A 26,392-nucleotide genomic window follows, 5' to 3' on the forward strand; every position below is an offset into this window, starting at 1 on the left:
CCTTAATACAAAATTTCTAAGCACATAGATAATATTTATCACATCGCTGGCTGGGATCTGACTAACCCACGTCACAGTACAAAGTATTCAGAGCACTCTCCTTATGCTGAGCAGCATGAATGTCACTCTAGTCATGTTAAATACTTCATCTATTGGAGGCTACACATACTAAAGTGACTCCCAGTCAATCCATCAGCAGTAGCACTTTTTCAGGTTCATCTCTGCACTTTCTTGAGGGCTGCCAAGCAGGCTTTTTTGAGGAATGTTTGGTTGACCTCCGCTGACCTCTGGAGGCGGGTCACATGATCCGGAGTACACTGGAATGAGAATCAAATGGCACAGAATTTGTGCTGGGTCAGAAATATTATAAAATTAACAAAACTACCAGGGCAACTCTTGCACTCACTGAATTCTTCATCTTTACTCCACATGATATGTGGTGTATGATTATAGAGTACCATAGTGATGATGTCACGGTCTTTTGTTCATGCATGGTTGGCAACCGTTGTGTTTGTAGATATTCATGCTATGTGAGGTTGTGTGGAACCAGTTTCCATGGAAATGAATGGTCACAATGTCACACTTCAATACTCTATCAAAGTCAGGGATTTTACTGCTTTATTTTTGAGGACCATGTTGTACAGATAATGCCTGGCTGGAGAGCAAACATAGAGAATGTTCCGTCTGATGGGATTGCAATGTCGCAAAGGGAGATTATACATCCTCTACATGACACAATTGGCATAGAACAATCCTCCCTGAAATAGCACCATTTCAAGCCCTAAGAACACCTACACACTTGTTTAAGGCTGTTTGTAATCTGCTCATGTGCACAAATTCAGGAAAATAAAATTTCTCAGTTGATAAGGCACTTCACTTGTTTTCAAAGCAATATAATGCATGAGCTTGCCCTGGTTTACCATTAGTGGAATTCATGTTCAGAACAAAAGGATGAATTTGTTTGGATCAAGTGACTGGAATGGCCAATCAGTTAATGCTTTGGGAAAATAATCATATAAAGAACACACACACACACACAAACCTCAAAAACACAAAATAAGATTTAGTAACATGTGATAACATTTGATTCACTGACATGCCATTGTCTAACTTATTTGATATTTGTATGCTGCTTCCTTTTCCTTTTCATACATGTATCTCATGCAAAACACAAAAATGATATGGAATGGGAAGGCAGGACTTTGAAGGGTTTACAACAGAAGACCTCCACTGCAGAGGGCAAGAGTCTTTTTGGTCAGTCAAGCTAGTCAGTCAGGCTGGTCAGTTAGTCAGGCTACTCTGTCAGGTGTGCTCAATTATTGCTCAATCAGTCAGGGTAGCAGGTGAGGTCAGTCAGATTGGTCAGTCAGTCTGGCTGGCTGGTCAGCCAGGATGGTAGGTCAATTAGGTGGTCAGCCATATTGGTCAGCCAAGTTGGTCTGCTAATCTGGCTGGTCAGAAACTCACCTCTTTCCCATACTTGTTGATGACGGCCAGCAGAAGCTTGGCAAACTTCTTGCACTTGGACTGGACGACAGCATTACGTTCCAGTGAGGACACCAGGAGATGTAGGAAGCTGGAGTCAACCTCAAGCTAGTCAAGACAAAATGAAAAGTAGACTCAAACCAACAAACATTCATTTTTTTTTTAGCCCCAAATCAATTCCACTTCCATTTCAACTTTTTCACTCTATTTTTCTGCTTACGAAGTATAGTAGGGCCTATGGGTAAATACACTGAAACTTGAAAGCAACAAGGCAAATAAGCCAGGAAGTATAATATGCTATTTCAAGTTTTGATACAGAATTTGTGTCCTGACAGAAAATTGAGAAGATGCTTTACATTTTGGAAGCTTTCTTTAAGGATACTGGCCACCAGTACATGATGCATTGCTTACTTTTTGTAGGCAACGCTATCTGCTGGAAAATGGAATGGAAAATTTCAATTTCATGACATGGATATTCAAATGCAAAATGTACAACATGAAAATACATTAGTTCACACACAATACATCTGACAGCATGCAACACCATACAAATGCTTTGTATACTAATTGATATTTGGTAGCCTATGGCTGCACCAAAGTAATAATTTTGTTCTAGTACGGATGTAATCGTACTAGTGTACACCCTGTTTTCACAAATATGCTATTTTTTTACCACTTTATATGGAGGAGGTACGTTTCTGAAATTCATTACTAAGTTTAGGCTTTCCCATTTGTAGAGTTACACACATACCTTACAGTCCAGGATACTCTGAATGAAACTTGTTGTGGACTCTGACCAGTGGAAACTTGGATTAACAAAGATGTTTCTGGAATGAAAACCGAAATTAACCAAAATGCAGAAACTACAAATGATACACAATAATTAGTATACAATAACACAAGGAGGATTTGAAATGTTAAGAAAGAAAGAAGAAACAAGTGCATAGCTACTTTGCCACAAAACCTCTGATAAACCACATCCAAAACTGTGTTGTCTTTGTCTTGAAGGTATCATTTTTTTATCAGTGCACACATTCTCATAGCAAAACTGCAAACATGCAAGATAAGATTCTGATATTAAGAACTATCTTTTTTATAAGAGTTTCCTCTGTCGCAAAAATACCACTCAATTTGTGTTCACATAGTAACTTTGTATGAAAATATTATGTAGTACTGTTTTAACATTGTAAGGATTGTGCATGGCCTCTCCATGTGAGCTGGTTTTGGTCTGGCTCTTGTTATTTCGTCCAAATGTGCTCTTATACATTTGTATGCAAAGCCATTGCCTTCTCTCATCTGCCCTTGTGATTTTTGCAAGCACTGATCAGTGCATGAGAACTAGAATAATTAATTGTAGGGATAGCAAGCTTCAAGGTTTAGACCAGACTACATGTCCCAGTTTTGTGACTGATGTTCAAAGGATTATCAGTCTTGTTTCACTTAACGCGTTGAGGACGGTTTGATTTTGCTACAACATGCATTTCCCATAGACACCTGCCCGAGTATACTCGGGACTCGTCCTCAACGGGTTAAAATGTCAGCACTGCTACAGAAGGCCTCCTGTTCGCATCATATCCTTCTTAGGGGCCGTTCACAATTATCAACATTTTCACAAGCGAACAAACTGTACCCAGGGGTGAGTGGGTAAACATCCGGCGTACGCACTTTAATGGGGGGTCTTGTAAAGTGTATGGTTTGTACACTTGTGAAAGTGTTGATAATTGTGAACGGCCCCTTATATTGTAGCTGCACTTCAGCCTGTAGGGCTCATGTAATTATTGCTGATTATTATTATGCCATTCATTTTTCTGGTGCTTTCCACCTAGCAAGAGCACTGCGAGTGGTAATGATGATGATGATTATGCCAGCAAGATCTCCCTTTCAAAATGTCAGAGCTTTATCAACAACGCATGTGTGCTCCCACTGCTGAAAGAAATGAAAGAAGTTTATATTCACCTCACAAGATACACAATGTGGTCATTGGTGAGGGCATCTTTGATGACCTTGGCCACAAGGTCAAACTGGAGATGGGTGGATCCTGGGTGGACCAGGCATGGTGTGAGTGCGCCCTCTATGGTTGGCTTTGGAAATGCCCGGGTGAAATCGGACAGGGACGTCAAAAGAGATCTGGGAGCTGTCTGAGTGAGATCTTTCACCTACACATAATAGGGAAAAGGACACAAGAAAAAAGGGACATTAAAGGAAACGCAAACCCAAAGAGCAATGTGAATTGAGTGAAAGCAGTAACGTTAGTAGAACACATCGGTGAAAGTTTGAGGGAAATCGGGCAATCAATGCAAAAGTTATGAATTGGTAAAGTTTTGGTGTTGGAACTGCTGGGAAAGGAGACTACTAGAGGTTATGACGTATGAGTGGACTACAATATAAAGAAAATATAAAGGGAATTCAATAAAAATTCATTTTTCATAAAAATTACACATTCCATCAACTTGATACTGTCAAATGTTACGGGTAGCAATTATTCCCCCTGCTTTCTGAAAGCGATTAGTCAAGTACTTTTTCATTTTGCCAGAAAAGTGAATTTTTGTGGAATTCCTTTTATATTTTCTTTATATTGTTGTCCACTCATACGTCATAGCCTCTAGTATTCTCCTCATCCAGCGGTTCCAACCTCAAAACTTTTAAAAATTCATAATTTTTGAATGGATTGTCCGATTTTCCTCAAACTTTCACTGATGTGTTCTACTAATGTTAATGCTTTTACTCAATCCACATTGCTCTTTGGGTTTGGTTCCCTTTAACACTCTGGGTACCATAGTATTTCCTGTCCATAGGTACACTGTAGAGCAGTATGAGCATGAAATTGTGCACATTTCACTCATTGGCATGAGCGTCAAGAAGATTCAAGGCTTGAAAAGTGTTCTTTTTTCTCTCTCTCCTGTTCTTTATTTAGACATGGGCTTTTGGAGGCATGAACATTACACCTTCATGTGCACTGAATTGACAACACATTATACACTTATGATGGCAATATGCTCCATATTTCTGATAAACATACACCGTAGGCCCAAATTCCATTGTTGATACAATGGCTGAAGATTTTGTGGAAAAATGTGAAAGTCACCATCTTCTAATCTGCTGTTATCTAGTGACTATACCGCTGTATACTATCAAAATATTCCTCAGAAGCAGAAATGCTATTCAGGGGCCCGTTTCATAAAACTTGTCATCAGTGACAACTGCCACATTTTTATGACAAATTTTCACCCAGCCAATCAGATGCAAGGATTTCAGTAGCTTGTCACATCTACATGTATGACAACTTGTCACTGATGACAAGTTTTATGAAGACTCGAATGCACATGCTTCTTTGTACTAAACCAGCTGTAATGTTATTCAACACAGTAAATCATCATCTACAATGTACACATGTAGCTACACATTGCATGAAGTTGCTTTACTGGAGATTCTACACAATAACTTGCTGTACAGTGGACTCCTATTATGACAAAGTCCTTGAGATCAGCAGTTTTCCTTCGTTTTATCTAAATTTCTTTATAACCGAGCAAATAAACAATAAGAATATATAGAGTGGATATGTTGCAGCCTGAATTTAGACTTCGTTGTAACCGGAATTTTTGTTATAACCTTGTTCGTCATAACGGGATTGCACTTTACAATGTATAGAAGTTGGACAAGACCCACCGGGTTCCCATACATATGTAAGCACTCAGTTTATATTTGTGTAAGATATTCTGAATCAGCCTTGAACATCATCTACAAGGAGAAATGAAAATAGAACTATCGCAATGCGCACCTTCTTCAGATAAAGTTGCTCTGCCAGGACGGTTGCTGACGTAAGGCTGAACTGGGTTGATAGTGGAATCAAGAGCTGGCAAATGGCTGGTAAATCGGCCACAGATACAGCTGCAGTTCCGATGTAGTCGCAAATATCTGCAAGCTGGCGTTGCATATCATGCAAGCGAGTTGGGAGGGGGGAGAGAGGGCGAGAAGAAAAAATAAATTGTGGTTCAAATTGAAGAGCAGACTGCCTGACAACAATCTCCTAGAATGGTAGGGAGGCAAAAGTCAACGTACAAAGTGATGAAAGCTGTGATCTATAGACCCCATCGACCTCGTATATACTGACCAATTGTGGTAAAGGATTGGCAACATCCAACAAATGGTATCAACAGAGCACATACTTTCATAAAAGTAAATAAATTCATTAACATAATACATTACGTGAGTTACATTTTGTACATGGATCTCACCTGAGCCGGAGTGCAGCTAGCCATGTATTGGAGGGCTTCAATGCATGACTCAGATTGTCTCGAGGCACCATCATGCCAACTTCCCTTCAGGAGGTCAAGCTGTGTCTGTTTCAGAGAGGAAGAAGACTCGAATGTTTTCTGCCTTGTATGAACAGGATTCAATCTCTATTATCTCTGGAGAAACACACTTTTATTGTTACTGTGGTTTATCCCTCCCTAGCAAATCATCATTTCTGACATCCCCTCAACAAACCAAGCAAATACAAAAACCAAAGTACCTCAGGACATATTGTTTCTATAACCATGTCCTCTATGCAAATTTCTGTGTCCGTCAGTGGTGTGTAATGTTGCCCCAACAGTCCACAACTATAATCAAATGTGTGTCTATCTACATACCTATTCATAAAATATGACATAGTTCAATTACAGTGAAAAAGAAATTAAATAGACTGATCCATAATAAATTGTTATCAAAGGAAATACAAAGTTAGGTAAAAAAATAATAATTTAATAAACTGAAATAAAAAGAAATGAGTTAAAATAAAATGCATTTAAAACAGAAGAAAAGGAATTGATATCGATGGAAGTACACACACACACACACACCTTTATGTCACTTCCGAGGCTACACATGAAAGATTTCTCTGAGGCGCTTTTACTAGGTGGCTCTTGTGTATCATCTTTCTTTGTCACTAGGTCCTCATCAGTGTGGACTTCTTCAACTGAAAAGACATCATCACTACTACTACTGTCAGCCCTTCCACCATTGCTTTGTACCCCCTCTGGCAAGAGCACATCCAATGCAATCACATCAAGGGCTTTCCCATCAATTTCAGGGGGAGGTGCAACCAACACTACATCATCATCACTGAGAGCATCTTCCCCAATCTTTGTTCTCTTCGCTTCCGGCTCCGCCCCAGAGAATATCGGTCCATCCAAGATGCGCTTTTCACCTCTCTTGGAGCAACTTGGCACTCTTTCGCTACTTATAAGTGGGCTTGTCCGACTTGGATGCTCCTCTGCCTTCTGAAAGAGCTTTACAAAACTGTGGAAACCTCCAAATTGCGGGAAGGAAATGTTCGCTGAAGGAGTTTTCTGCTGATTTTCTACAGTTTTCTTTATCTGGATGGCTTTGCAGACGTCTTCAAACAGTGGCAGTGATCTGCTCGAGATGAAACCAGCACAGGGAGCCGATCCGAGCTCTGAACTTTGACCCTGCCTGGACGGGATGTGTGTCGCGACGTAATTCTGAAGGTTGTGGACATGATGGAGGCTCCAGTGGTCAGTCAGTTGTGCGTCCTGCAGGCATCTCGTCAACTTCTGGAGCAATGGAAGAGGGACTTCAATGGCATGGTGCGATATGACTGCAAGAAGAACTTGTCTGATGTGGAGTGGCAAGCAAAAGATGTGAGCCTTTTCACTGCAAAGACAGAGAGAGAGAGAGAGAGAGAGAGAATAACAGACAGACAGACAAAAAGAGATAGACAGAGACAGATGCAGAAAGCAAGTATGAGAGAAAGAAAAGACAAACATAAAAATTAACCTCCTTTTCATAACATAACATATTAAAAGGAAAAATAGTTGTTTTCATCAAATTATTTTGCTGTGTAGCAGTAGCCTATTTAACAAGGTTGGCTAAAATGATCAGATTGTAGAAAACTTATTAAATAAAGACATGGCTTGGTATTTTCATGTACAAACCGATTGGAGAGATGTGTCAAGGACATCATCACAATACCTGAGCTAATTTGCACACAATATCATGCTTGCCATTAAAATGACTTCTTAATAGTGGAATCATGCGAAACTTTTCATGAACTTTAGTTATAACTGTTTTTCCAAGTCTGATTTTGACAGAATTTTGCAATTCTGTTCACAGATCTCATTATTAATTTACTGCAATACTGGGTATATCATACCATGATCGCGTTGGTTTTAATGGATTATATCAAAGTCAATGTGATCACAATGTAGATAATACTGTGAGCAACATATCAGCCAACCAAAAAAAAAAAAAAATGAACAGTAAACACAAGAGCTGGTTGAAATGACTGCAATCGCACAGGTTGATGGTGCTGGCAACATTAGTATCTACCTCTTTCCTTCTGAATGTGTCTCTTCATTTGGTGATGCACAAACTTTCTCCTCCAGCAGGGCATCGATCAACTGTATCCAATCTGGATGATGTTGCCGGTCATGTGATGATACTCGGTTACCATGGAAACCATTGTCACTTCCCATCCCCAACAGTGATCGTTCCACAATCTCTGTGGAGCCCAGGAGAAGATCTGGAACTTGTTCTTTCGTGAATAGTTCGTGCCACGTTGTGGGGAGTTTTGATAATACTTCCTCTCCATCCATTGTAGGCACCTACAGGAGATTGGGTCTAAAGACAGGGTGTTGAAAATACAAATCATAGACTTTACCTTGGTAGTTGAAAGTGTTGAAGGAGCATATCTCTAGACTCTCATGTGTACAGGTGTAGATACTATTATTCTTGATATAGCTTTACCACTGGTACAGCTTAATTGTCCATTAAGGAACTCTTATCTGCATTTGTTACATGCCCTCGCCAATACAAACAGATGATGCTAAACATTGGAATTTTGATTTGAAAGAAGTATTCTGTATACGCCGTTATTTTTGCGTACAGACATTTTCGCAAATGACGAGGCCATAGACATTTTCGCGAGATGTGGTTTTCGCGAACCGACGCTTACGTTAATGCACTATTTAGTATTATTAACAGGGCACATGGAGACATTTTCGCGTTTTTAAATTCGCGATCCAACTGTGATTCGCGAAATTCACGAAAATTAAACCCTCGCGAAAATAACAGTGTATAGGGCCTACAGTATATCTATCAAGCATTCTTATATTTTCTTTACATATCATCGTGCACATATCTACGTAGCTATACGTGACTCACAAACTGCCTGTATCCTCTACAATAGTTTTCATCCAGCAGAGAAGGCTGCACTGCCACAGAAACTTTAAATACCCATTTGTACTTTTGAACAGATTACTGCAGATTGTGTAGTGCCACATGCCACGTACATCATCACTTAACCCCGGGACGGGGCGCTGTAAACCCGACTCAGTACGGGTCAAAGAGGTTTTATATATCAGTTCGGGAAACCCACTCACAAGGGGGGCCTCTCCTTATAAGTAACCCGTCCCCCTTATAAGTAACCCCGTCCCCCTTATAAGTAACCCCCCGGGCACCCCTTATAAGGAGTCTCCACGCTTTTTTGCAATGCAACGCGAAAATGAAAGGACTGCGGCAATTCGCTTGATTATGTCCATAAAGCTTCACAAGTTTCCTAGTTACTCACGAAATTTGAGCAAAATCGGTTTGAGGCATCATATCTAAAATCATGGATTTAAATGCGATGTCAAACGACCCATGCGAATGTTGAAATGCGAGCGATTACTGGCGTGAGTGTCGCCAGGCGCGGCGGCGCGGCAATGCTTGAGTGCAGACGTGGCGACTGAGTACCGTACGAAAGTCTCCGTACTCAGTCGCCACGTCTGCACTCAAGCATTGCCGCGCCGCCGTGCCTGGCGACACTCACGCCAGTAATCGCTCGCATTTCAGCATTCGCATGGGTCGTTTGACATCGCATTTAAATCCATGATTTTAGATATGATGCCTCAAACCGATTTTGCTCAAATTTCGTGAGTAACTAGGAAACTTGTGAAGCTTTATGGACATAATCAAGCGAATTGTCGCAGTCCTTTCATTTCCGCGTTGCATTGCAAAAAAGCGTGGAGACTCCTTATAAGGGGTGCCCCGGGGGTTACTTATAAGGGGGACGGGGTTACTTATAAGGGGGACGGGTTACTTATAAGGAGGGGCCCCCCTTGTGAGTGGGTTTCCCGAACTGATATATAGAACCTCTTTGGTATGGGTATGGGTTGGGGTCGCTGGTGCGTGTGCGGTTAGGCCCTTATCATCAACATCACCATCTTCTTCTCCTCCTCCTCCTTCTTCTTCTTCAACTTCTTCTTCTTCAAGCCTGTCTCCTTCAATTAGCTGAAGTCACAAGATTCTTGCAGACTGAGTAATTTAGTACAAATATGAAATAGTGGCAACAGCAGCTCATACTAACACAGCTCCATGCATGCCCACATCAAGCGACACAGATGCAGTGCGCTCATGAATGGAATGCATAGTCATCATGATCTGCACACCCATCCCTACTACTACTTTGTACTAGTACTAGTATACTGACTACGGCCTACAACAGTAAATTTACAAGTACAATGCGAAAAACATGGAGAACGAACAAGGCTGCAAATGAACAAACCACACACACAACCACGCAATATGCAACCGGGCTGACATGTGACGATTGTGAGATACCGACATGCGACACAACGTCAACAGCAAAAGAATCGCATACAGTTTTACCGACACTTTGCCGCAGTTAATACGAGAAGTATTGGTCAATGGTACCTGCAATGAAATACTGTGTAGTAAAGCAATGAGCCACGTGCATGTGGATACGTGATTCGGGGATCCGACGTCCACCCTGGCCCTGCCTAGCGCCTTGAATGGCCCGCGCCCTTTTACTAGCATTGGCGCCGCTGGATATGGATAGTAGTGTGGTCGCCCACGCTGTCGGGAACGTCCCCAGAGACACCTGCCAGGGGTGCGGATGCCGCAGCCGTTCTCGATCAGCTGCAAACAAGTGTTCGGCGTAGTCTACACCTTAGTCGTTTGTGTGTGTGCAAGAACTAAAGTGATGCAAGAAAACTACAAAACTTTTTTTTTCTGCATAATATTGTATGCATTAATTGTCGATTTCAAAGTATGCTGATGTTCAGTCCAAATATATCATTGTTCGAGAAAACAGTGGGTCTTTTTTTTCCTCCCATGCATGACTGTTTAAAGGGACTGTACAGTACTGGTTGAGGTAGGGATTCATGTTTTGAACATTCCTAGGTGAGATAATGAAAAGCCTCTTATGAAATATGAAAGAGCATGTAATTTTAAGAAGGATTCACCGTTTATTTGATGAAAATTGGTTTTCAAATGGCTGAGATATCCAAAAAAAAGTGCTAATAATAAAAGCTAGGCGACATGCCCCAACTTTATTAGTATCTCTTTGTTTCACCTTATTTTTGGATATCTCAGCCATTTCAAAACCGATTTTCATCGAATAAACTTTTGATACCCCTTAGAACTGCATGCTCTTTGACATCTCATAGAGTGGTTTCTGAATATCTCACAAAACGTTAAAAGCTAAATCTTCACCCCGACCAGAACTGTGCACACCCTTTAACTAGTATTGAGCTGGGTACTCAGTACATTTTGACCTTTGTCCTACGTACTGGGGGAATGCAGTAGTGTAGTGTTACTTTCAGTTTATAGACGTACGGTACGTACGTACGTACGTGTACGTACAATGCACGTGTGTTGCGGAGCGGATCAGCGACAGTGGTCAGGATTTCTTTGCTGGAACTTTCTATAATTCCTCTTTTAGACTCAAGCAACTCAGTAAGAGCAATGGAAGCAAGCACAAGACTGTATAACTTGCTCTCATCCCGACACATAAATTTCTTTCTCTCAGGAACGAGATGGCGAAAGCTGCACTTTGCTTCTTCAGACTCAGTGGCTGTTTCACGGTACGTTAGGTGTAAGGTGCGCCGGAGATTCGGTGGACATACGACGCTCCGTTTGCCTGGGGCAGCTGAATCACCGGCATCAGGAGTGACTTGTAATAACAGACGGCCAACTTCACAACTGGCTGTAAGAACAGCATTCTCATGCGATCATTCGGTCTCGTATTCAACGTCGGCACTCTATACACCACCGGCTGAAGGCGAAAACTTCCCATTTGTATTAAAACCTGAGCTAGACTTTGATGTTCTCTTGCATCAGCGAACGCAACTCGAGGAGAGTGCACAAGCCAGGAATATGTCAGGAATTGATATTTCACAAATGGTAAAATGAGCCAGCGAACACACAGACACAAGTAATTGTACAAGGTTAAAATGTTAAGATTAAGTGAAAGGGAGAGAATAGACGAATGATATATTCAAGAATGAATGCATTGCCATGGGGCATTGCAACTGTATGTGAGATTAGTCTGTGTAGAATCTACACTAGTGACTGTCCCTGGGCTGTATCACTATCAGTTTATGGTGTATGATTTAAATGTGTTCAGTTGTGAGTCAGCAGTACATCATGTCTGTAATTTGAGTCTACAACAATATGCCCTTCATAATCTTGTGATTTCAGCACTCTAGGCTAGCTGCAGCTGTGTAATAGTTTTACTTGTGGTCCACTTGATGAAATGTAGCAGAACATTAAGTGCAGAATGCGATATCTTGATCTTGTCAAAGGTTTGAAATAGAAAAGGTTACTTAGTAATTTGTGTTTCTGAGACATAATGAAATTTCTGTAAAATCTGTTTTTCAACCATTTTACACTGCCATTTCTTGGTTTGTTTGTTTGTTTTGTCATCCCATCTGTCAGTCATCATCTTCACCATTCATTCTTGGAATGCGTTTCATTTGTAGTTCAGCCTGTGGCAAGATGTCCGCCAGCTGGAAGAACGAAAGAAGGCGATGGAGATGGAGAGAAAATCTCTCAACTCGAGAGCAAAGGAGCTCAGCAAACAGGTAGATTTGTGAAAAGGGAAATTTAATATTAAAGGATGGCCTGTCATCAAGAATAACTAAAAAGTTGCCTAATAATACAGGGAACCTACTAACAAGCTCACTTACATCAAGGTACTGCTTTTAATAAGATAAATTTGGTGGTCCTGATTTTCTGTAGATCTCTTTAATAGTGTGTTTACAGGGATGTACTGGTTATATCGGGGCAAAATTGTCATTCTCGGTGAACTGTTCATACTATAGCTGGGTTTCCCTGTAAGCTTGATAATGAATGAAGACTTCCTCTATTATAGCAGAGTGATACAGATCTTTGAAGTCTTTCTAATTTTGACATTCTTGTTTAATGTATTTTTTGTGGCATATGCATATTATTTTCCTTTTTTTTTTTCAAACAGAAAGGAGCTGATCAAACAGAGAAAGAGGAGATAAAGCACAAAGGACGACAACTCAGAGAGGACTTGAAGGGTCTGAATGTAAGACTACAGGTCTCTATGATGATCGGTTTGCTCACCGTAATATATTGCCATGCTGTGAAATATAGAAATACCGTAAGGCAAATTCCTATGGGATACATGAAAACTCATTCTCTTGGAAGTGTGAGAATCACAACTTCATGCTTTTGAAAATTGTCAGAATATACTTTTTCATTGTACAAATTTCTTTTGATGACATTTCTGTGATCAGAGACAGAAAAGCCATTTTTCAGATAATTTTTTTTTTGAAGTACTGTTTCATGCTCTAAATTAGACTTGCAAACATACCTATTGTTTCAGGAGTATTCAAACTGTTGATGGTGTAAATGTGACCTCTATCTAAAGGAAACTATTTTTTAACATAGTCAAATATTGTATTATTTTCCACATGTAAAAGTGCCCTTCCCCATAAAGTTTTCAAACACTTTTTGAGAGCCAACATAAGGTTTCATTTCCATAGTCCCAAATCTGTAGCCTAGCTTGCTTATAAAACTTATTCACTCTTCACTAGCCTATAACAGATATGTCTGTGATGTGACTTTCCTTGTGAAATGTTCAACAATTTGGGATTTGTTCCACCTGCAGAGCTCCCTGTCTGACCTGATGAACAGCCTTTACCCGCTTGCCCTGGCCCTGCCGAACCACCTTCACCCAGATGTTGTGAGTTCCAATCTGTTGAAGACATGGTGAATCTCAAACATAGTTCACTCTGATGATTGATCGATTGATTGTTTGGTTGATTGATTGATTGATTGATTGATTATTGATTGATAGATAGATTGATTGATTCATTCTTTCTTTCATTTATTCAGTCATTCATTTATTCATTCATTCATTCCCTAATGATAATTTCTCATTCATTCATTCATTTGATGTGTCATTTGATGTTGTTTCTTTCTTCTACTTTTTCTACCCAGCCTCGTGGGAGTGAGGACAGAGTGATCGAAACAGTAGGAGGTGAACTGAGGCATGCATCAAGTGCTGACATAAAGCATAGTGGTGTTTCCTCAGAGTGAGTATGCATGGATAGTTTATACACAGAAACGAGGAAACCAGTGTTTTCACATTGCATTCAAGTAATGTTTTCAAAGCTGGTCTTCATAATTATTTCCCCTGGTCGATTCATGTTTTCTTACATGATGAGTTTCCTCTGTGTCATTACTATGTTTGATGATTTAGCAAAATGTTCATGTTTGATGTTTTGGTACTAGTATTTGTAAGCAAATTGCTGCTGTTATCTGTACATATTAACATATGAAGAACATTGCAATAAACTGTGCTGTATTGCTGATAGTATTTCATGATCACCTCTCAAAAATAAACCTTTTACTGTACTGTGTCTGTTAAAATTGTTGAAGAAATTCAGTTATAAATTTCAAACTTGTGCTTTTACGACTGTTTGGCTGTTCAGTGTAGAGTTGTTGCAAGATGGACAACAAGTGCACAGTCTTTTCTTATGAGTCAGGTAACCAAAGAACATGAGAGCATGATGAGCAATGAATGTATGATACACTGTAAGATATTGATAAACTACTAACATGCCAGTTTCATTGCATCCTCTCTTAACATGTTATGGACGAGTCGCGAGTGAACTCGGGCAGGTGTCTATGGGAAATGCGTATTGCAGCAAAATCAGTCCGTCCTCAACGGGTTAAGTTTTAACAAGTCATCTCGAGTCATTGTATCATCTCTTGATGCGCCACGGAGAAAACCCCCTGTGTGCCACATTATTCTGAGACAGCAACATAGTCTTGCTTTTGGGAAACATTCTGTTCTTCAAATCAATGTAACTTTTATAGATTTTTGTTACCCTGTACATGTGATGAGAAAAGTTGTAGAGGAAATGCCAAGCTTTGCTTTGATGTAAATTGTATGACGAATTTATGATAGTTTCTCTTTCAAATGACAAGTAGTTATAATATTGTGTAGAGGTATGACTTCTGCACACAAAACAGTGACAGAAACATAGAATTTACTCGCAAATTAGTAGGAAACACCACTTGAAAGTCAACTCACCACATAAAATGTAAGCTGTACATGTGACAGGAATGGAATCGCAAGAAACGCTTTCATTGTACTTTGGCATTTGGCGATTTATCGATCGGTATCGGCGGGTTTGTGCATTTGAGTAGAATATGCGAAGTTGGCACGTCGTCGACTGAGTCGGGCATGCGAACTTGGCACATGAAGAGTTAAACAATTGTGAATTAGAACATTCACTTCTGGTGCAGTATACCAAACACTTCTGGTATCGATGCCTTTGTTCCAGCCATTCACAGTTGTCAAAAGTGATGTTTCATGATTTTTTTTTTACATTTTATTATTATTATAATTTGTGTTCCTCCAGTCACCCTCTGGTCCACAAAGGCTATGCCTACACTGAGGGAGACCTGGTCTTGAGAGAGATGGACCTGGTCTCCCTTGTCTCAAGACAGCTCAGCAATGAGGGCTTCTCCAGGTTCTCCCTGCCAGACATGTACAAGCCAGTTGCCCTCGTGAGTGGTGAATTGGCGAATTACTATAAAACGTGATATATTCGCGGCATGAAATTTTCGCGAATTGGAGCCAATGGCCTTTTTTTGTGGCATGAAATTTTTTCGCGAATTGTCACTGGCATTCAATGCATATAGTGTAGTCAAGAACTTTTGTGTGCATTTTAATTTCGCGAATCTTGGCTCTCGCATAATTCACGAAATTTCAATACACATGAACATTCCTCATTTTACAGTACCGGTACTTGTGTTCAGCTCCCTTTCCTGCAGAGAGCGTTCCTTACACTGCATTTACAAAAATATCATCAAACTGTTGAGTTAAAGCAATCATTTTGCATGTTTATAGCAGAATTATTATTATTATGATTTTTTTAAATACCAGACAAAGTCTACTTCAAGGAGACTGCTTTTTTTTTTATGAGTGTGCATATTTTGTTTGTTTTTCAAACTTATCATAGAAAAGCCTCTGTTCATGCATTCTCCAGTCATCTCACATCTGTTTACAAGCTTGACAAATTCTGTGTCAACAAAGACGGACTTGAATGCGATTCAAGTAATCGTTGGCTATGGCATGTCGTTTTAAAACAGCCGCCTGAAGAAAACAAGTCTGAGTCATCATGTAGTGTAGACTGCAAGGCTGTATCACTCAGTAAAAACCAGCTCCCCTTTACAAGGTTACCTCGAGAAAGTAGAGAGTTATATCAAAAGAACAGATGAGTGAAAATTTTGTTCAGCTTAGAAACTATGAGACTGATATGGACTATGGAATGTGAGAGTTTCACACATTTTCCCAGAACAGTGATCTCTGTTATATCCTTGTGATATTATTCCAGACTTGACACTATTGTAGCACTGATGAATTGGTGGATGATTGCTGACAAAAATATATTTTGTGATCTTTTGAAGTATGATGCAATAAGAGACTTTTGAGGCAGTGACTTAATCTCCTCCTCTAATTTGCATAAATCTGCATATAAATATGGGGAAGGGAAATTGTTTTGTGTAAATGTGAAGAATTTCAAAATTTCCATGACTTTCTTTTTTATGTCCAATTTCAATTGAGACTTTGCCATATTTTGCGTTCGGTTACTCTGTCTTTGGGTAATAGTGAAATGCAGTATTTAAATCATCCGAATCACACTATGAAACATTTGAATGTATCTAACGTCACTGAATTAACTGTACAAACTGTATACTGTAGCTTTGAATATTTTTCCCCAGGCCCTTTTTTGTCAGTGGATGATATAAACCATAGCGTGCCATTGATACTTACTTCATAATCATCACATCATAACAAACAAGAAGGGAAAGAAATGCTGCCAGCATTTGATGAATCACTGAAAGTACAGCAATTAGGGAAAGAAACATCTTGTGTTAAAGTTACAATATGATTTTTTTACAAGTACATATTATCCATGTCCAATATATGATTTGCCAAAATAAGTTCGTGCACTATATTGATCTACAGATTGTGCACAAGTTTACCATTTTTATTGTCCCACCCATATGATTTGTTGTTCTTGCAGGAAGCCCTAGGAATGAGTCCAGAAAATGTTGATCAGGTGAGATGGTCAATTTCCATTTTAGATATCAGCTTTCAAAAGCACTCTGGACATTTATTGCATTTATTATTACTATAATTGTTATTTATTTATTTAGTGATTATCTTTAATGTGCACACAAACTCCATTTCCCCTAAGTGTACGATGTATTTGCTCTGTTTGTTACCACTGTTGTTTTCTGTTTGGCATAAGTTGTGATACCTCTGCATCCTGTGACAACTTGGTCAAGGAAAATATTACGAGTCACTATCCGTCAGCCTAAGGTGATAACTATTCCTGTATCCTATCCATTTTTTTTTTTTTTTTGGGGGGGGGGGGGCAAAGGAAGCTACTGCATATAAGCAACACAGTTCAGCTCATCACACACAATTGTGATTTTATTCAGTGATGGCTCCAATCAACAACACACTGACAAAAGTAATGAAGAAGAAAAAAAGAAACAAAGCAAACAGTTTCTAAGAAAAGAAGCAAACAAACAACAACAACAGCAAAGCCCACACACACTCCTTCACAAAAACCTCAAAATAAACCAATACACCAAGGACTTGCTAAAGATTATTCAATCTTATCACTGGAAATGATTACTTAAACAGTTCAATATTAAAAATCTTGCTCCTCTTTTATGTACAGTTGTAATAATGATTTTAAAAAGCTCACATAATTTGTATGTTAATACGTCACACGTCTTTATGACTTGAAACTCCAGGCAGTGACGCAGTTCAACATGGTCCCCAATTTTGGCCTGTTAAGTGAGTTTTGTATTTACTTTACTTTACTTTGAAAGCTTTACAAGAAAGATATACAGTATATGATTTCACCTATCATAAATCTCTCCTGCAGACATATGCCATAGAAACGAGTGAGAACGTCATGCACCTGTCTGGGACGACCGCTGTGGGGTTTTATGGTGAGCAAACTTTACTCAATGTTTAGATCCTCATAAAGCAATAAATCTCAATGCAAACTGCTTCAGACATTCGAGGCCTCTTAAAGACTAAAAGTAAACAAAGGATCTTCATTAAACTGAAAGACTTTAGAAAAGGTCAACACAGAATTCCTTGAAAATATAAAGACTTTTGAAACATGCAAACAAATGACGCATATGTTTGAATTGTGACATACATGTATTACCACTTTTATTCTTTCACTGTTTTTGCTGAAAAAAACAACAATGACAATATCATAACATGTGATGCTTTATTGTACAAGGCAACAATATGTAATGTATATGACTGTACCCCCACCCCCCTCAAAAAAAAAAAAAAAAGACAGCTAAGATTTTTACGTACATGAATCGATTTTCCACTTGTGATAATGAAGTGCTAATTTCTCTCTCTTCAATAGCTAAATAATAGTCTAGACCCTTGTTGCATTTTAACAGATTTGAAGCCGACAACAGCAAGAGATCTGGCTTGAAATTTTCAAGACTAGTATGCATGTGATATTTCAGCAGCAAATATATTATGTAATTTGAAAACTTGTCATGTGACAAGTTTCGCATTGTTTCTCTGACAAACTACATGTACCTCACCCTTTTACCTCTTTTCTCTAAAGCCTATTACATGATGACTGTGCTTGAGATGTCGGACTTGCCACAAAGGTAAGTCAACCTTTGTATTGATCTGTCACTTTACTGGAAGTAATGATGATGTAAATAATATTATGTAATTAGACTACGAGTGAACATCTTGGCTGTAAATCGTTGAAGTGAATGTCTGAAAAGAGCAGTAAGGAGATGTAAAAAAAAAAAAAAATGTGGGATGAATTGAGCCAACAAAAGTATTGTTACAGTCGATGTCCTTTCCTAATGTGACTTTTTCAAGAGTGTTCATTATCTTTTAGGATCAGGTATTAACTCTTTATTTGCCATGGTGGAAACCCCCTGTGTGCCACGTTATTGTGAGACCCGAAGGTAGTCATGCTTTGAGAAAGAATTCTGATTTTCCAATCTATATAACTTCTACAAATATCTGTTAAGCTGGAAATAATGGTGAGCAAAGTTGAAGAGGAATGCCAAGCTTTGCTTTGATATAGATTCTATGACAAATTTATTTCTATTTACCAGTTGCTACATTGCTGTAAAGGCATGGCTTTTGCACATGAAACCGTGAGAGAAACTTAGAATTTACACGCAAATTTAGTTGGGAACGCCGCTTGATAGTCAATCACCACTTAGAATGCAAGCTGTATGTAAAAGGAACAAAAGCGCGAGAAAAGCTTTCATTGTACCGCGGGATTAGGCGATTTATCGATCGGTTTAAGCGGATTAGTGCGTTTGAGCGGAATATGCGAAGTTGGCACGCCGTCGACTGAGTGGGACGTGCGAACGTGGCACATAAAGAGTTAAAGAGATCAGCAGCTGTAAAGCAGCAATCTCCCATTTATGATCATGTATGACCAAGAAATAGCATTGCACAGAAATACGGTGCCAGATTTATGGAAAATGTAGGGCATCTGCATGATATGTCACAAAATTATCATATCTGAAACCACTTTCTCGGACTTTGGAAGAATGTATTGCATGTTCACTTTTTACTGTGCATCATGAAGCTGGACCGATTTTTGCATCACAATGCGTATCAGGAATGCTGTGTTCACACTCAAGAATTAAATATCATTAGAGAGCATAGTGTATTGAAAGTGTAATGATATCATAACCTCAAGATGTTTGTTGACTTTACTAGGGTCTCAATAGTGATATATCACTGGACAGTAGTAACAAAGCACCAAAAGTTTGAATGACAAAAAGATATATGAAATGCTTTCATCACATTAAGCTCACCAAAATATTATCTACAAATCTTACTACCGGTATGTCTGTGAGTCATTAAATAGCACGTCGGCCAAAGATATCTTGGAAGTTGTTAGAGGAGCAAATGCCAGTGAGATAAATTTCATTTTGTTGTACTTATTTGATTCTGTATTTGTGTGTTTCTTTTCACTAGGTGTTTCGCAGTAGGAAGAACTTACGACCCATCAGAAGGTACGACATAATTTGCACGAAATCCTTTACTATGAAAAGTCTGGAATTTTTAAACATAAGATATTCTTTTGCTTGTTGTGATGAACCCATTAAAGTCGTGGGGAATTTCCTTCAGAAATTATCATTTTGTCATTCATCATTATTATAAAAGGGATGATATAACTTTGACTAAGATGAGGATTGAGCTTTTAACTCTCTTTCAAGATACTAAGAAACCACTTTAATGTGAAATATTACAGAGCATACAATTTTAAGAGGACTTCAAAGTTTATTTAATGAAAATCGGTTTTGAAACAGCTGAGATATCCAAAAACAAAGTAAAACCGTGTGATCCTAATAAAAGGCACTGATTCATTCTTTCATCCAATCCACAGAATCTCTAACCTTCCATGGTTTACATCATCAGTTCCAACAATCCCAGGTGAGCACTACCAATGGCCATGATAAATGTAGCAGACATTAAAGGTGCATGGTCCCAGTGTTTTAGTCAAATGCGTACGCAGGCGCACGGCGCAAGTTTCCTATAAAGACCTACGCTATCGACTCCTCTGTAGTGCTTACGCTTTGGCCCACTTCCCCCGAGTCCGAAGAAGTCAGATTCACTGTAGTCAGTGGTTGGTTCACAGTTTGGCTCATGATTCGGCTGAGGGGGATGACAGCTTTAGCAAACTTCTTTTGTGATGTCATAATAACAAGCACATATGCACGCACCCTGGCATTACTACAGACTGCGCGATGCGCAGAGAAGACAACGAAGGCAACGTTACTTAGCAACACCTACGCACTTTACTCTTGATGACAGCTCAACTTCGGTAATCTTCGTATCAATGCTAATGGTGATCGGCAGTATCATCAACAGCGCCCTCTACACTGCCGGGACTATGCACCTTTAAAGAAGGCTAAAACATATATCTCCCTCTCTACCTCTGTCTGTCGCTTTCTGTCTTGTGTCTGTTGACAATCTCTCTGCTCATTGCTGTAGGTCATGAGAATTAGCCTCATTCAAGACCAAAGCAGTAGAAACTAGATCCAGATGGTTTATCATGCTTTTGATTGAAATGTGCATGGAGCGTAGAAGGCAAAGTATATAAACCCTTGACTAAGGCTTAGTCTCACAATTCTCCATGCAATGATGTGGCTTTCTACCCACAAAACTTTTGCACATACTTGCTAAAAAAATTCTATCACGTATGCTCTTGTTGTTCTTGTTGTTGTTGTTGTTGTCGTTGTTGTTGTAGTCGTCGTCGTCGTCGTCGTCGTTGTGGTGGTGGTGGTTGTTGTGGTTGTGGTTGTGATTGTGACGGTGGTGATGGTTGTTGTTATTATTATTGCAGTTGTTATTATTATTATGTCATGGCATTTGCATTATGTTTCAAGAGCTCTTGGGCTGTAGTATTGTCAGTTACCATTCGATTAGATATTGAACTCTGATTCAGGATGGGATAATTGCTCCTTTCCATCAAGGCAAGCCAATAAAAAACACAGCAAAAGTAGAGAGAGCCTAGACCCTGTGTAATTTCAAGAATGTCTACGGAAAACGTGATTATTTTCTAAATGTTAGTGAAGCTACATGAATCACAAATGGTGGCTTAGCTTTGTTCACCTGATGGCAGTCATAAGTCGTGTGGTATTCTGCTTTGGAGGTGTTGGAGGAATCTTTCATGCTTTCCAGTGACTGGGCAGTAATGTACGTATGTAATTCTCATTTATGCTTTAGGGGGACCTCGTTATAACAAGGACCTGAAAACAATGACAATTACCTTGTTATGTAGCGAGGTTCCGTGACGCCAAATGACGTGTTGCCCGAGGGGCAAAAACAAATCACATGTGTTTGAATAAAGGGACTGTACAGTACTGGTTGAGGTGAAGATTCAGGTTTATAACATTCCTAAGTGAGATAATGAGAAACTTCTTATGAAATACAAAAGAGCAATGTAATTTTAAGAAGGATTCAACATTTATTTGATGAAAATTGGTTTTCAAATGGCTGAGATATCCAAAAATGTGATAATAAAAAAAGGCGACAGGCCACGACTTTTATTAGGATCTCTTTGTTTCACCTTTCACCTTGGATATCTCAGCCATTTCAAAACCGAATTTCATCAAATAACCTGTTGATTCCCCTTAGAATTGCATGCTCTTTGACATCTCATAGAGTGGTTTCTGAATATCTCGCAAAACGTTAAAAGCTAAATCCTCACCTCAACCAGAACTGTACACACCCTTTAACAGAAATCTCTAGATAAATTTACAAGATACCACTGTGTTATCATTATTTCATTATAAACCAGGTGGAGATGTTTGGTCTGTGCGAGGGATCTGAATCATCAAGTAGTGCAGTCTTCTCGCAGTATGCCCAGATTCTGCGGCGAGCTTTCAACGACTTCGGCGTACCCTTCAGGTAAACACAGAATTTAGCTTCAACAGCCCATGTGTGAACTAATAGTGTTGAGCCCCGACGTGATTTTTGTGTATAATCTTTGTATGTGAAATAAGTTGTTGTTGTTGTTGTTTTTTCTAAGCATTAAGACGATGACACTAGAAAGCAATCGTAGTATGTTACACCTTTCAGATATGTGTAATTTTGTTTCAAGAAGGACCACAAACCATGAGGTATTGTGTTCTCTCTCGTATATTGCTAAAGATAAAATATGTAATGACAACAAACCAACCATTCAATTATGCTGAATATTTGGTGTTTTTATTTTCACGAATTTCGCGAGTCAGGTGCTATTCGTGAATTTCAAAATGCACAAATATATTAACTCTGATTCCGACATTTGAAAGTGATGTGAAGGCATGAAATTTCTCTGTTCAGTACTGTACTCCACAATCATGGATTTAACCACCTGCGAAATTGTTGGGAAGACCAGATTCACGAAAAATTAAACTAGGTATTATGGCGTATACAGTACTACTTCACAAAATGGGGGAGGGGGGTGTCTTGCCTCTTTCTTGCAATACCATAATGATGTGTTGGGGGAGGTTGTCCAGTGGTGTATCAACTCTTATCAACTCTCATTTCTACACTAGACTTTCTGTAACACATTTTTTAGGCGTTTATGTCTGATTTGGGGAAATTATTGCCTCTTATCTCATTTTTTTGATCATTCCTGTGTTGAATCTGATTTTGCCGCTTATGTATAGTACTTCTGTGTCTGACAGGTGAATATGAAAATTGATATTAACTCGTGATAAAGTCACACATACTTTGATATGTACCAAATGTAATTAAAGTTTATTTATTCTGTCTTTTCTCCCCCCTCCCCCCAAGGATTGTGGATGTCTGTGGTGCTAAGTTACTGCCCAGTATGCACAGAAAGCAAGCATTCCAGGTGTGGATACCCAGTCAAGGAGGCTACGTTGAAGTGAGTACTTATCCTACAGAGCTACTTGCTGAAGTGTACACTCCTCCGGATGCAGTGCCATTTGTTTGTTTACCCAATGAGGATGAAGTGATTTTGCTGTAACACAGATTTCCCATAGACACCTGCCTGAGTATTCTGGGGATTAGTCTTCTGTGGGTTAAAAGCTCATTTCATTTGTCATCATCGAAGGTCTTTTTGCCCTCGATGTAAACTTTCCAAACCAACATCTCGCATAAATATCTAACCACTACAAATGTATACCAACAATCAACTATTGATGCTAACTGTTTCCTAAATGCAAAATTCTTTAGAAAAAAAGGACATTTAATTTGTGTTTTGGTGAAAAATTGAATAAATTTTGAATCATATTGAATTGAAAATAGTTATTTGTGCCTGTGTTCATCAATGCTGTATTAGTTGAGTTTGAAAAGAAAAACAAAACAATATGAAAATTATTCAAATTCATGAAATTCTTCCGTCGAGATGTTTTCATTGCAACTGATTGACAATGTCGATGTAGGGCAATTTGTCAATCAGTTGCAATATGAAAATTGGTGTCAGCTGAGTTTTAGTATACATAACAGCAATGCCACATTTTGATGATGGCGATGATTATAATACAAATGATAATGGTTGTGATGATTGTGGAAGTGATTATCATTGATGATGATGATGGTGATGATGATGATAATGGTGATGACAGTGCTGGTTGTAAAGAAAATAAGTATAATGATTTTAATGCTAATGATGACCATGTTACCATAAATAGTCGATGTTCTTTGTTTTATATTTGGTTCCAGTGCAAGTGGGCAATATCTTGCCAGCTGTCTTATAACAACACCACATTTTCATCATTGAGATATAATGATGATAATAATTTATCCAGTAATGGCTATAACCACAATCTTTTGGTCATATCCGATCCCAATGCAGGCTGGCAGTGTGTGCAGCTGCACGGATTACGTGAGCCGACGGCTGAAGATCCGCTACCCGGCCAACCCCAGGGAGAGCGCAGCACAGAGCCGACGGCGCAAATTTGTTCACACGGTAAGAGTGACCGCCACTAGCTGTGTAAATTTGGAATCCACCCAATTTTTACTTACAGTGGCACATTCAGGCGGGGTTGCACCAGGCGCATTCCCCCTTAAGTTTTTGTTGAAACAAAAGAAATAAAAAGAAGAATGGGGAATGCGTGCATCCCCTCGTCCTTACTTTTGTAAAGGCACCCCTCCTTTACTGAATTCCTGGATCCACCCCTGCTATGGTGTCAAAACACTACATGCTTTTTCCGGATCATAATGCAAATTTTTGGATGCATAACCACAGGCCATAATATTTTGCCTGTACAATTGTACGTGCATAAGCTTCTGTAGATGTTTGGATAGGTAGACCCTTTTAAAACAAGCTGCTCTCTTTACAAGAGGTACAGTGCACTCCCATTACAACGAACGCAGCTATAACAAAATTTAGGCTGCAATAAAGTAAAATTCCTGGCCCAAAATTATCATGTGGATATCTTTATATACTTAATTTGTTCGAAAACAAAATTTTGATATACCAAAAGAAAACTGCCAGTCCCTGAGGACTTCATTATAACGGGAGTCGCCTGTACTTCTTTTAACGAGGTGAATTCTGTGATCCCAATTTTCCATCTATAACAACTACCTCAAAACCATGACAACAGCCTGTGTAATATCATGTGTCTCACTCTATGGGGATACTAAAACAAGGAAATATATTAAAAGAGTTTGGTCCTGCAAAGTGACATTGTTATAAGAGGATTTTGTTACATCCAACCTGTTTTTAATGAGATTCCACTGTAATGGTGTGTGTACACCTGGCCAAGATGCAGCAGCTATGGCATTAATCCACTGAGGACGAACTAATTTTGCTTTAACACACATTTCCCGTAGACACCTATGCGAGTATTGTGACTACTGTTCAACAGGTTAATCCTGACATATGGGTAACAAGTGCAGTGCCTATTAGTGGAAGAAAGAATGCACTCCAACCCACGCTAATGTATGTGTCCCTGTGTCTTTGTGAAATCACAATCATTGTGTGCAGACATGGCATACTTTCAGTGAACTTTCTTTTCACCAAGATCAAGAAATCCAATTTCATATATGGTGGTCTCTCAATGTAAAGAATGCTCATATGGCCAACTCTTTTTATAACAAAGTAATATAGATATTTTCTACCCTGAAGTTTTAAAGTTTCTTTTTATATCCTTTTTTTTTTTTGTCTAGATTCATGGCTCAGCCTTGAAGACGTCCGTTGTACTGTCTTCAATCTTGGAGCACGAGGCACTGGGGGCAGTGAGGTGTGGACAACCATGACAAACACTATAGCCAGTATGTGGGACTATTTGAACCATTCTGGAAAACCTCAGGGACCTCCATGCATGCAGTGTGTCAACATCTTGGCTACACCGATTGAATCATGTTCATCATATTTGGGCAACCCGCCGAGTCACATGTTGGACAATCCTGAAGATCACAAGCGATTTTATAAGTCACTTCAATGCAGCTCGAAGCGTCTTGAATTGTGGGCGGCAGTATGAATGGTGTATACAAGGTGTAACTGGATTTCTGATACCAGTAACAAGAAGATGATGAGGCTTTATCACTTCCTTTAATAGAGCAAGGGTTACACTTGTATGTAGCATTTGTTGCTTTCTGTTGACATGAAGATGGGTAACCTTCACAATCATTCTCGAGTGGACGTACACTGCTGATACATACATGTATGCCAGAATATCCCACAAGCAATTTACTCAAGTTCTTAGATGTGGCTACACAGGTACGCACATCACCATCATTATAATTGTATCATTATCGGTTGAAGAAACAAATGTAGGAGTTGTGAATGTCAAAACTCACAAGTTGTATTTTTCATTAACTGGACAGAGGCAAAAAATAAACAACATAAAAAAAAAAAAAACACTGAATGGTCAGTGTGAAGAGTTTCGATTTAAAAATGGCGGTACGGTGGAACCTATTTGAAAGGGTAGTTATAATAGAAAAAAATAATAGCAAAGTGGTTTCTTTCAAGTACCACTTAATATTTCTCTGTATTTTGTACCCTGATATAGTAATACACAGTGATTGTCATGGTTTGTGGGTCTGCTGTAAAGCAAGGTACCCATGTATTGTTGGGTTGTTGAG

At 39.2% G+C, this 26,392-nt stretch overlaps 2 protein-coding genes across 2 annotated transcripts; one reads left to right on the forward strand and one right to left on the reverse strand.

Moving 5' to 3' along the window:
* Positions 1–215: 215 nt before the first annotated feature.
* Positions 216–8,081, reverse strand: LOC139741329 (uncharacterized). Its single transcript, XM_071651912.1, has 8 exons — positions 7,816–8,081; positions 6,327–7,140; positions 5,721–5,825; positions 5,264–5,407; positions 3,442–3,641; positions 2,237–2,312; positions 1,468–1,593; positions 216–317 (listed from the first exon to the last, which is right to left on the reverse strand). Exons 1-8 carry the CDS (start codon positions 8,079–8,081, stop codon positions 216–218), a joined length of 1,833 nt encoding a protein of 610 aa, XP_071508013.1.
* A 2,196-nt stretch (positions 8,082–10,277) lies between these two features.
* LOC139741331 (serine--tRNA ligase, mitochondrial-like) lies at positions 10,278–25,578 on the forward strand. The gene is made up of 16 exons (XM_071651913.1): positions 10,278–10,375; positions 11,361–11,670; positions 12,249–12,350; positions 12,743–12,820; positions 13,406–13,480; positions 13,738–13,832; positions 15,168–15,315; positions 16,839–16,874; positions 17,715–17,781; positions 18,429–18,474; positions 19,820–19,857; positions 20,232–20,278; positions 22,149–22,258; positions 23,132–23,225; positions 24,159–24,272; positions 25,475–25,578. Exons 1-16 carry the CDS (start codon positions 10,278–10,280, stop codon positions 25,562–25,564), a joined length of 1,548 nt encoding a protein of 515 aa, XP_071508014.1. The 3' UTR covers positions 25,565–25,578.
* The last annotated feature ends 814 nt before the right edge of the window (positions 25,579–26,392 follow it).

This window comes from Diadema antillarum, unplaced genomic scaffold (genome assembly GCF_040938485.1).
Source record: "Diadema antillarum isolate AM-2024a unplaced genomic scaffold, OU_Dant_1.0 seq00000920_RagTag, whole genome shotgun sequence".
NCBI lineage: Eukaryota > Metazoa > Echinodermata > Echinoidea > Diadematoida > Diadematidae > Diadema > Diadema antillarum.